The sequence below is a fragment of the Cynocephalus volans genome, chromosome 13 (genome assembly GCF_027409185.1).
Source record: "Cynocephalus volans isolate mCynVol1 chromosome 13, mCynVol1.pri, whole genome shotgun sequence".
NCBI lineage: Eukaryota > Metazoa > Chordata > Mammalia > Dermoptera > Cynocephalidae > Cynocephalus > Cynocephalus volans.
Window position 1 is genome coordinate 64,651,809 of NC_084472.1, and position 13,152 is coordinate 64,664,960.

Consider the following 13,152-nt stretch of genomic DNA (forward strand, 5'->3'; position numbering starts at 1 on the left):
CATTTAGCAGAAAACATAGGTTTAAATCTTCATAACCTTGAATTTGGTAACACCTTCTTAGATATGACATCAAAAGCACAAACGACCAAAGAAAACATACATAAATTGACCTTCATCAAAATTAAAAACTTTGGTGCAAAGGACATTAGTAAGAAACGTAAAGACAACCTACAGAATGGGAGAAAATACTTACAAATCATACATCCAACAAGGGCATGATAATCAGAATATATAAATAAATCCTAAAACTCAACAATAGAGACAAACAATCCAATTAAAAAATGGGCAAAAGACTTTAATAGACATTTCTCCAAAAAAGATACACGAACAAGAAGCACATGAAAAGTCATTATGAAATCATCAATCATTAGTCTTTAGGAAAATGCAAATCAAAACCACAAAGAGATACCACTTCACAGAATGGCTATGTCAAAAGAAAAGAAAATAACAAATGTTGCTGAAGATAAGGAAAAATTGGAAGTTTCATACACTGCCAGTGGGAATTAAAATGTTGCAGCTCCTGTGGAAAAGTTTGGCGATTCCTCAAAAGGTAATAAAGACATTTACAGAGAAAATTTTAAAAACTTCTCACTATACTTCAAAGAAAATATAAAATCCTTACCAAGACCTACAAGTTCCAATATACACTGGCCCCTAATTACCTCCCCAATCTTGCCTATTTCCCCTCTCCCTCCTAGCTTACTATACTCCACTCTCACCAGTCTTACTTCTATTGCTCAGGCACATCACCCTCACTGCTGCCTTGAGACCCTTGACCTTCCCTGGAATACTGTTTTGTCAAGGCTAGTCTGGTATTCTATTTAGCCATTAGGTGGTGCTTTTTCTTTGAAAAGTTTGGCATTACTGTCATATAATATTTTGACTACATCACAAGTTGCAGAAAAATAGTTTTAATGAAATATGTCAATATTTTTCAAACCAAAAATGTATTACAATACATAATTTGCTAAAATGTCCAAAGTCCCATATGAATAACCATATTCAGAACCCTAGTCCCAAAGTCCCAACAACACTGTTTTAGAAAATCTCAATACGTCTGGGAGAAGAAAAACACTTTGTAAATGTCTCTTATCAAAAAAAAAAAAAAAAGGGAGCAAAGGAGCACAGGATCATGGTGGTTCTGTAATTCATCCAGTTTGCATTCAAGAATGATAATTTGGTTACATTTAGGAGTGGGGAGTTTAAGTTGTGAAACTGCATACACAGTAAACCCTAACAGTAAATATAATAAGGAGTTACAAGAAGAATCTGCAAATAATACCAGTGGCTAGTAAATAAATAAACATAAATACCCTGTTTATTAGAGAAAAAACCTGGATCTCGGTGAAAGTTAAGTCTGTTTCTTAAATATGTGCACAGCTGCTGCAAGCAGGACACTGACTGTAATGCCAGGCGATGTTTTCCATCTCCTCCAAAGGCCAGTTTCAACAGAGATAAAAGGCTCTGAAAGAAAGCAGAGCAGTGGAAATGATTAAGCAAACAATGTATACATGTGAAGCTTGTATACAAGCCTTTGTCAGGTTAGGCAAATCCTAACTAAAGCCAAAATGTTTCATTATTTTAGTCATAATAAGTTTACTAAACTTCCATTTGTATTGTCAGAACTAGGGCTCAAACCCTTCAAACCCATTGTACAGACTGGGTCACCAGACCCTTCACACACAGCTAGGTAATTGGGAAAGGTCCCGGGAGCCGGTGGCAGGCAACATGAATTCAGTCCTCAGCGGTGGCGGCAGCAGCAGCTTACAGTTCCAACGGTGGCCTCTTAGAGGGTCCTGGGGGCACTGGTAGCAACAGCCTCCAGCAGTAGGAGTGGCTTCCCCACGCCCATTCCCCCCCTCCCCCGGGGTATCCCAGGTGTGAGAGGTACTGTGGATCAGAGCCACTCGTCCTTTATATTTAAGTCAGAACCCAAGACACCTGGGTGCACATGCAAAATTACATTAGACAATAACCAAGGAACACATGGGCACACATGCATATTCACATCAAATGCTCAGAAAGATTCTGAACACCTGATGGGCCATGACTATTTTCCTATATTTTCCCAACAGCTATCCAAATAAGTTAGAGAAGAAGTTGTTTAAATAGCCAAGTATTTCATTTTTTGAATACTTTAGTAGAAATTTCCTTCCCAAGGACTCCTACTCTGAAAAATCTGTTTTATTGCAAAAAGTTCTCTATTTCAAAATCTAAAATTATAGCATACTCACCTGAACAATTTTTGGCCTTTGAAGAAAAATCTCAGCAGGAAAATCTTGCATGATAACATCCTTCAATAGTTCACAGGTGTTCCAGATTAAAGTGTGGTTACTACTTCTCAAAGAGCTACAAAATATAGCATTATTCATTTTTTTAAAAAGCTACCTATACCAGAAACTTAGAAGCATAATAACTCTATTAACAATCCTTCAGGTCTCAGCTGAGACATCACTGCTCCTGAGAAATCTTTTCCCTAACCAATAAACAGCTCTGGGGCGGTGCTTCTTCCTTATGCCTATATTTTGTAATATCATAATTGCTTGTTGACTTTGTATTCCCCACTAGATACTCCTCAAGAGCAGGAACTACATCATATTAACCACTGTATGCCCAGAGACCATCATAGGCTACAAAATAAGATCAACAGGTCATAGGACACAGAATTCACTGAAATCTGCTAAATAAATTAAGAAATAAAACAGAAAAAAACAAAAGTAAGTATAGAGGTAAATTCTAGGAATCAGGATCCTTACTGATCTTTCCTACTGTAGGTGAATCGCTAGGACCTCCCTCTTACCCCATGCAACTTCCCTATTCTCTACCCTCTCAGCTTCTGCGCCCTCCTCCCACTGTGGGATATTAGAGTTGTTCACCCCGACCCCAAGGAACCAAACCCCTTCTCTCAGCCCAGTTCCTGTGCACGATCCACCATCCACCACCCACCATCCAGAGATGCACTCTAGAAACTATACCACCCTCTCTTCCCTCGGGACTGATTTAGAACTGACAGATCAAACAACCTCATACTCCTTTCCCATTTGTACTCTACCTTTTGAATATTTTGTTTCAAGAGAACTTACTGATGCCTTAGAAGTAGCATCATCAAATATTTAATAGCATCCACCTTTATCTGGTCCTAACTCTACCTAGCAAGTCGGTCTTTATTTTCCAGATTAGTACCCAAAAAAAGCAGAAAAACTCATTTGTTGTGGCACTCACTAAAAATGCACAAAATAAATCTGGACATTAAAACACTCTCCAAATTTCTACACGTCAGCTATATACTTTTGAGGGTAACAACCAATTAACATCTACTACATAAGATTAAATCAGTGGTCCTGAACCTTCTCAACAAGGTATAATTTTTCTTCTAATAGAGAGCCCATATTTTGAAATACATTCTTCAAAAAGACTGCACTTATGTTTAATTTTTCCACTTTTATTCATCAAGGGCATAAGCAATGGCCAATCAGAGACTCTGATCAAGAGATAACTCATGTTGCCAGGAACTGTATAGTTTATACAATATTCCAACAAACAGAAAACAATGTATAGATTGACTAAAGGCAAATAAGAATTTTCTGGCTTGCTTTTTGAAATACTGAAAATAACTCATATATGCCCATAACTACCTTCCACAGCCACTTAGCATCTTTTCCTGGTGAAAAAGTATAGTAGTAACTATCAGACTTAATGGCTATAAATGAACAAAAATACCTAAATACATCAGGCACTGTACCTTTCATTAGAGGAGAGAACATGTCTATCTGTTGTGGTCAGAGGTAGCCAAGGAAATGTGGAAAATTTCAAACACTTCACAGTATGATTTACTGTTAATGGAACAGCAAAACTTAAGGCATCAAAGTATAAAAAGATGACAGATTTACAATGTTAAGCGTAAGGCTTCACCTTAACAAGTTCCAAAACAAAGGTCACATCTTACATTAACGTAAAATATATCAAACAAGGTTAGACATAACAGAGCTCTCTTTTCATAATTCAAATAGAACTCATATAATATTAAAATAAGTATTAGAAGAAGAGCATTAAATACAAACCAATATTGAATGACATTTAAAATTTCAATTAAATTTTCTAATTTACCCTGTGGCTGACCAGAACATTGAGCTTAAATTTAACATAAAGGAATTGGCATTTGGAGAAAAATTTTACTTGTAGAAATTAAAATGACATAAACATAATCATATATCTAGTCATCTTCAAATGTCCTATACAGTGTTAGATATTTAACCTCTGTGAAGATGACCTGAAGACCATAAGATTAAAGATCAGTACTTAAACAAGATTAAAAGAAATCTGAGAAAACAACAGTTTTAAACTACCGTCATTAAAATTATTTCTTAATAGATTTTATGTTGTAGAAGATAAGGTGGCAACACTGAGGAAGAGCATCTACATAAGTCCTTTCAAATGGCAAATAGTCTTTCTGCCAAATGATTTGAAATGAAAATAAAATTGTCAAATGCAGGTAACAGTATTATTATACTCCCAAACATAGCAGAGTTGCTTCTTTTAAAAGTGCTGACATTAAAGCAGGGTTTATTTTCTAAGGAAACAGTGAGAAGCAGGTGGAGGGAAGGAAAGGCACATGTGAAGACAGGTCCAACATAAGCCATACCATCAATCCACACAAACTGCAGCTCACATAAAACAGTGTAACCATCCCAATCGGCCTTAATGTTTTCATAAGCTTCACTCAAACACCCATGTTACCAGCCCCAGAGATCCCTGCTCCCTTCAGACATTTTGCACTGTCACTCAAAGCCACGAACACAAAGAACTACTTTCTTGCCTCAAAAACAAAGCTCCCTACAAGCATAACACAACTTTTCAAGAAAGGAAAGGTAAAGTATTTGACAGCTTAACAAGTCTTCTGTTCTTTCTTATGCTGTTATTCAATAAGTGAGTTTCCATGAAAGCTTTTTAATAACAGAGGGCTTCCAAATTGAGTTTATCTGAATACTTGATATCAGCAGATACACTCTTAGACATATCCTTTTCATCTCAACTATGCAGGCAATAAAATGTTAAGTTTATGCTTACTTAACCATTTCCTATGTCACCTAGGACAAGTTTTTAACTTATCTAAGCCTCAGTGTCCTCATTGGTAAAACAGTGACACTAAATCCCACTGGGACTCCGTGGAGATTCATTCATTCCTTCAAAGAATATATACTCAGTGCCTGATACATTTTCAGCATCCTTCCAGATACTGGGGAAAAAGCAGTGTTCACAGATATCATTAAGCTTATAATGAGAGAGACAAACAAAAAGTAAATATATAATTTCAGAGTATGAAATGTGTTAGAAAGAAAATTAAACACAGACAGAAAGTGATCAGTGGTTAGAATCATCACGAAGGTCTCTTTTATGAAATGCCATGTGAGCAGAGACTAGACACAGCCAGACACACAAAGACCTGAAGATAAGATTCCAGGGAGAGGGTTCAAAATCAGAACTTTTTAATGAACTAGATGTTGGATAAATGGTAAAAGAAGAAAATTAGATGATACTGACTCTCTTGCTGGAGTAACTGGATGGATGGTACAATGTAGTGAGCTAGAGAATAAATGAGATGATACATGGATAGAACATGGCACAATGCCTGACAAAGAATCTGCGTTCAATAAGCACTAAGTAGTACTGCCACTATTACCACCTACCTATATAGTTGCTCAAGTTCAGTTAGAATAACATAAAATTTTACCATTTACACTCTATGTCCTAAACTAATTTGAGGCAACTGAAACATTTAGTTTGGTTATGAAACACTCAAGTTTGACCACAATGTCTTCACAGCAATGAAGAAAAGTACATTAATTTTCAATTTACCAGGTCAATAGGAATTACTTCCCTACATATACACACCCACTGGTAGCGAAGGCACTTCCATCTGCTGGAAATTAGTTTTGTCTTGGGGGAAATATCCTGTTAAGAATTCAGGCTGTTTTGACAATTCTGAAAAGAAAAAATATATTACTAAATTATTGATTCATTATTTGCTAAAAGTGGAACTCTTTGTAAACAATAAGGTTTTCTCTTAGGTTGTGAATCATTTTACTCCAATTATATAGGTCCAGATCACCTCGGTTTTCATTAATACCTTAAAAAGAAGTTGTCAAAAGAGTTAAACATTATCTTTCAATACCTTTGCAATTCCCTGTCACAGATGATTACATATTCAGCAGTTCAACTGCACTGAGAATGAGAACGAGGAAAAGGCTAAAACTAAATTTTGTAATCTCACTTGCAAGGAATGAAATTAAAAATACACAATTTAAGATTCTACTTTATTTGTAATGACTTACAAGTTGTAAAATATATAGTTAAAAATTGCAGATTTTGGAGCCAGACAAAGCAAAGTTAGAATAGTGGCTCTGCCACAGATTAGAAAACAGGGTCATTTGGGGCAAGATACTTTACATTTCTATTCTCATCTACCAAGACTAATAACATCTCAGTCAAAGGGCTGCTTGAAGATTTAACAAGGCAGTGTGTTTAAATCAATTCATTCAGTGCCCACAAGAAAACTCAATAAATAGCAGCTTCTGTTGTTAACAGTAGTACCAATAACTGAGGTAGTAGCAATACTAGCAGCAATGGTATAAAGAAAAATATGATCTAACAGATTAAGCAATCAAAAACTTTTAAAAATACTTTTACTACTGTCACATAAATTTCATTAGCATTTTTTTTCTTCAAATCAATTCAAATGCCTTCCATGTGCAAGGCACTATACTAGGCATTAAACAACAAGAACATAAAGAAGCAGCTACACTGCTATGCTTCATATACGCCAGGCCCTATGTTAAGCACTTTACAAGCATTCTCTCATTTAATCCTCACAATTCTATGAGAAATATGTTCCCCCTTATTTATCCCAATTTTTGGCTGAAAAACTGAAGCCTGGAGAGGTTAGGTACCTGGAGGAGTTAAGCCAAGGTCACACAACTAGCAGCAGAACTGGGACTTAAATCCATGTCTCTCTGACTCTGATTTTTTAACCTGTACACACTACTGTGTATTGCAGCATATAAAACACTTTCATTACATCATTTTTAAAAAATTTAAACATAATGGATTGTACATATCTCTGGGATACAGCATGGAATAACAATAAATGTGTGTAATATGTGATGCTCAAATCAGGACAATTAACACATTTAACTTTAAACATTGTAATCATTTTTTGTGGCCCTTTACCAATTTCTCACTAACTCACCCCTCTCCTCCCACTTTCCCACTTCTGTTGGCCTCAGTTCTGTTCTCTCCTTTTGCTTTGATTGGTCTTCATAACAAAATCATGAGCTAGGGCAGACAACATTATACCCCAATATGCAAGTATAAGGCATTTAGAACAATGTCTGATACATAATGATGAGTGCTTAATGAAAATTTGTTGTAAGTGTTAAATAATCTGTCAAGCTAGTCTCACAAAAACGAAGTCACTGGCACCTTTTAGGCCTAACCAAAAAAGCAATAAATACAAATGTATCCTCCTTTGAGTAACAGTACTGGAGGGTGAAAAAAAGGTCAAAGTCATGGAAATTAACACAACTAAAATAAGTTTTAGGAGAGTAGGAGGAATCCTTTTTTAAGTGTAATGTCCCTTTCCTTAAAATTTATCATTAAAACCAATATATTTATATTTTAACAAACAGACACCATCAAATAGATTCCAAAGTTACCAGTTTGATTGGTTTGGTCAGAAGCAGAATATAGTGCAGGAACTTCTGAAGGAAGAATAAAAAGTCCATCCAGAATGCCATCAACTTCAGCCTGTAGATTTGGCTCCAGATTAGCACGAAGCTTAGATAAGAACTCTACTGCACCAAGGTCAACCAAATGCTGGACTGCTGGGGGATACTAAAATAAGAAAATAGTCTTGAGAATAACTATATATCAAAAATTTCTAAACTTTACCTTAAAGCAATCAAAACATGAAATTATTTTGGTATACCAGATGTTCCTTTTCTGAAAAACAAGCTTTACACTGCTCTACTCCAAAGTAAAGAATTCCTATGACTAGAACACATATTTATAGCAACGTACATAAAACACTTGATAACATTTTTGAGAGATTAGCCAAGACACAGAACACTAGAAATGCACACCTACTCCACTGACAATCACCTTATCATCTCCTACCCCCACGAGTCAAGAGAATGCCAAATAAGAATCTCCTATGATTGTATAGTGATTTACAGTTTCGAAAGGTTAAACTTACACTTTGACATCTGACCCTGACAAATAACTATTCTCGAGTTTGGCATAGGAACATAAATCTAAAAAAACAGATATGAGAAGTCAAGTTAACATGTGTGGTATTTCTTAATCATGGTCTGTAACATTATTTTTAAATGTGTTCTCTTTCATACAGACATATCTAATTTTAACACGAAAACATCAGGAAGAAAAAACAGAATGACAAATATTAACTTCCAAAGATGATTCCAAAAATCAGAAGATACCAGAAATCAGAAGTAGTTCTGTGCTACTCCCAAGCACAGTAGAGACAATGTGAGGTTCAACATCACAAATAAGAGAAAAGGAAGATGAGCAAACCCAGATGAGTTAAAATTCAACATCTCTGATTGTTTTCAAATTTCTTAAAACCCCAATTACTTAACTTTCAATATATGTTACAATTAAATAACTAAGAAACCCTCACGCGTCTGATTATTTCAAAATGATCCTACCTTAACCAATCTGTTCAAGAGGTTCAGAACTTCTTCTTTCATTGGAACTGATGGGAAATTGAACCATTCCAGCAAATGCTGAAAAAGGAGCCTCTCCTGAATTAGATCAGCATAGCTGATTAAGTTGTGCTCAACCTTGCAGAGAACACTCTTGAGAGCTCGTTCCCTGATCTCGGCCAGCTGATGACCTGCCAAAGAAGTACAGCACAAGCAGCTTTATTTCCCGACTCCAATAGACGCCCACCCAGAATTTATTCTAAAATCGTTATTTACGCTGGGGCGGGGACCGGGTAAACAATGAAATAAACAAATTTTATCAGAGGCAGGCCGCTGGTGCATTCGGAACGCGAACTGCGGAGTTTACAAAGTCCGAGGTGGGACCCTCGGGGCTGTACTGGGAAAGCCGGGACAAAAGAGGGAGCCGTCGCAGGGAGACCCAGCCGCAGACACGTGACACGACTATTTTCAGCAAGTGGCCACGACAGGAGGGAGCCTCGGGCCAGGGGCAACTCAGACTGTTACCGAGTTTCCTGATGAGCCCCGTGAGGACCATCCTGTCCACTCAATCCGCCGCCGCCGGAGAATTAAAACTGCCGCTCCACGGCGTCCAGCCACAATTACCGTCCTTCGGAAACTCAGCCTGTAGGATTGGGTTCCGCAAAGCCTGATCTAACCACCCGACAAGTAAGAGGCATTCTGTGAGTTGTTCTCGCCCCCCTGCGTCTCCAGAAAAGCGCAGTCTCTCTGTAATTACTAATATGCAGTTCCTAGACAGCTGTCTCTGTCGTAAGATGTGGAAAGAATGAAGAAGCAAACGTGGGTAGAACCTGATTTGGCCGCCGCGCACGTCGGGAATTGTAGTCTTCCCCAGCCGTGCTGCCTGCACGGAGTTCCGGAAGCGCCACCGCCCCCTTCTGCCTGTGGTTCCGGCTTCCAAGCGCGGGCTCCGACGCGGGCTGCGGTGGCCCCGCCTCCTGGCTCTGTGAGGGGTTCCTTTATGACCCTGCCAATCGGGTTTTTCAGCTCCCAGAACGTTTCAATTTAGAATGTAGACTATTGTCTTGTTTTGTGAGGATTCCCTCCTCCTCCTCCCCCCTCCCCGACTAATAAATGACTAACCCCTCTTTAATTGTGAAATGGACCTGCAAAGTCAAGCAGCGTCCTTGGATACTAAATTCAGTTATAAACAGCAAGCCACAAAAGGAGGGGAAGAAATAGTGAATACAGTAGGAAAAAAGGAGGTTGCAAAAAGAAAAAAAAAAAAAAATTAAGCAATGGTAAGAGCAAGAACAAAATTAAATCTGTAAAATGTTGGTATTTTAGAGAGTATTTTATCTCTGATCTTTTCAATTTCCCTTGGAAAGGGATGTCAAGGCAGGTATTCGCGTTCCTACTTTGCCAAAGAGGGAACTTAAAATCAAAGAATTACCCCACCCAAGGTCACGTCAAGTAAGTGACAGATCACTTAGATTAGAATGAAGGTATTTGCACCCAAAGTCACAGGAAATAGTTACTCTCCTAAAGAATTCGTATCACTGTCTGTAGCGATTTATTCAGAGATAAAATGAAATGCTTTTTTTTTTTTTTTTTTCCTCTCGGAAAAGACGTAATTTTGCCCTTCCTCACGCTTTGGAGATGAGTTATAATATTTGGGGTTAAGTAGAGTAGGTCTGCCAGTTGTGACCATATGCATTTCATAATTTTTTTTTCTTCTGTTAATATCTGACCGACTTAAAATAGCTGGCTCTTAGCTATATGGGCTAAAATATTGCTTAGAGCACAAATTTTGGAGCCAGATAGGCTTGGATTCAAAACCAGCTTTGCATGCTCCTTAACTACATAATTGTTGGCCAGCTAATTAACTCTCTGGTTGCAAATGACAAAACTCTAACTCAAAAGACTAAGCAAAATTGAGTTATTATTTCACTACAAAAATAATGTACCCAGCCTTAGAGATTCAAAAAATAGCAATGTTCTTTTTCTCCATCTCTTGGCTTTGCTTCTCCCAGTGTGTCTCCTCTTCTATTATAGGCAGGATTCCCTCAAAATGTAGAAAAAGAGAAGATTGTACTCCAAACTTCCATTTGTTCATGTAATGACCCTAGAAGAAAAAGAAAACTACTCTCTCAACATTTGGATATAAAATCCACAATAAGAACTCTAATCAGAATCACCATTAGGAGATTTCCTGATCCTGGGTTACTCATTCATACTCTCTGACCAGCAGGGCAGGATATTAAAATTTTACCAGAGTTATAGAAGACTTCCACTAAGAAAACAACAGAAAATAAGGGAAAAGAATCTTGGGCAGTGGGAAAAAAACTAATACCTCTATACCCTCCAAACCTCAGCTTCCACAAGTAAAAATTGGGATTGGAATCTACCTACAGATAGGACTGTGTGCAGACCAAAGAAGATAATTTTGAGAAAGCATTTATTCCAGGATCTTCCATAATAGGTAGTTACTACAAATAATAGCACTGTTTTAGCACCCATCAAACTTAAGGATGCCTCCCCTTTCTAGGATCAAATGCAGTGTCAAACCATATGCAAATACTACTTGCAAGTGTAACGACAAGGAGTGCTGGGTCCCAGAAACAGCCTTGCTACCTCAGTGAAGGACACTTCAAGAGTGGAGGTGCCCACAGCCTTACAGCTATTTATTTGTGCAGCCTTATCCAGGCAACATTTCCAGCAAAAAAAAAAATAGGGAGAGAGGGGGGTCCTCTTGTTGCTTTGCCTACCACAGATTTGTCATCCCTTATCCCCTGGGTGATGGAGCCACCAAAGAGTACTCAAAGCCCATCTCCTTTGAGCAGTGAGAAGCCCCAGAAAGGGGTTGATATCCTAGAACTTCCTCAAGTGTGAGGCATTTATTCCATTTGGGAAATTAACAACGAATTGGGGTGATCTTCCTGCATGTATTCTCCAGACCAAGAAGTTACAGCAAGAGACATAGGTGGGGGGTTGCTAAGTACAGTTTAACAAGTTTAACCATAGAAGCTGGTAACATTCAGTAAGTCAAGCAAGGTGACCTTCTGTAATGCAATTTGCAACAAAGGCTTGATCTAGCAAACATTCCTTTTCCCTCCAGCAGTTTTTTAGTAACTTTACATATCAATTTGTGACCTGTCTGTCTTTGAGCCAGCAACCTTGCTGTGTTACAATTCTTATCTTGCAACAGAGACTCAATAGCCTGGGGAAAATTTCCTGTTCTTTGCAAGGTCAATATTTGAAACTGCAAGGCTTTGGAAAATGAGGCCCTATGAGGTACATTTGCTTTATCAATCCTCTACATCCTCTGACCCTTTTTTTTCCCCAGAGGGAAGAAATTACTGGCCCAAGGGAAAATCCTTTTACAACCTACTTTTACATTATTTGGAATCCTAATTTATTTATAAAAATGCATATAAAAAGAGCAAGCAAGCAGGATTTCTAAACAAAAGGGGCCCAAGCCAGTGGATGTTGGAAAAATTATTCATTGTCCCCAGTACAGGCATGCACTCTGCCTGTCTTCCAGGAAAGTCACCTGGACCCTAGCCTGCTTTATTTAAGAATAAAGGTCATGATTTATTAATAGTTCTGATCTCTATGAAGGAGAAATGGCTGGGGCCCAGTTTCATTCCCTACTTATGAATTCTTCTAATCATGCCCTGCAAATTGGTCCTATCAATTCACATAATTTTAATTTTTAAGAGGATCATCAAATTCTAATTTATTCTTCCAATACCAAAATAGAAAGTTAATAAATATTTTATGTCATTTTAAAGTGGAAGGATTGAAACAAGATTTATTCACATTCCTTTTCAAGTAACAGAGCAACATAGATTTGAGCTCTACTCTCTTTGCACAATTTCATAAATAGGCATCTTAATTATGGAAGTGGGGAAGCAGACAAGGATGTCTGCTCAACATTGCACTGGAAGTTTTATACAAGGTAGTTAAACAAGAAAAGAAATAAAAGATCCAGATTAGAAACGAAGATGTAAATCTATTTCTATTTGCAGTTGACATGATCTTGTATATAGGAAATTATAAGGGATCAACAAAGAAACTATTAGAGCAAAGAAAAGGCTTTAGTAAGATTGCAGATTATAAAATCAATATACAAAATTAAACCTATTTCTATACACTAGCAATAAACCATCCAAAAGTTAAATTAAGGAAATAATTTAATTAATGATAACATCTAATAGAATAAAATACTTAGCAATAAATTTAACACAATAAATGAAAGGCATCTACACTAAAAATTACCAAACATCATTAAAAGAAATTAAAGAGCACTTAAATAAATGTAAAGACATCGAGTGTCATAGATTAGGAAATTTAATATTAAGTTAGCAATGCCCCAAAATTGAACTACAGATTCAAAGCAATCTTCATCAAATACCCAGCTACATTTCTAGTAGTAATTGACAACCTTGTA

At 37.2% G+C, this 13,152-nt stretch overlaps 1 protein-coding gene across 1 annotated transcript in view; it reads right to left on the minus strand.

Annotated features, from left to right (window-relative positions):
* The window catches only part of RTTN (rotatin), a 166,071-nt gene extending 156,795 nt beyond the window's left edge, over positions 1-9,276 (minus strand). The window contains exons 1-7 of the mRNA XM_063077369.1: positions 9,246-9,276; positions 8,724-8,911; positions 7,713-7,890; positions 5,893-5,982; positions 3,743-3,833; positions 2,235-2,349; positions 1,314-1,464 (exon numbers count right to left, since the gene is read on the minus strand). Of these exons, the coding sequence (XP_062933439.1) occupies positions 1,314-1,464; positions 2,235-2,349; positions 3,743-3,833; positions 5,893-5,982; positions 7,713-7,890; positions 8,724-8,911; positions 9,246-9,276 (844 nt within the window). The remainder of the gene's footprint in view (positions 1-1,313; positions 1,465-2,234; positions 2,350-3,742; positions 3,834-5,892; positions 5,983-7,712; positions 7,891-8,723; positions 8,912-9,245) is intronic.
* Between the last annotated feature and the right edge of the window lie 3,876 nt (positions 9,277-13,152).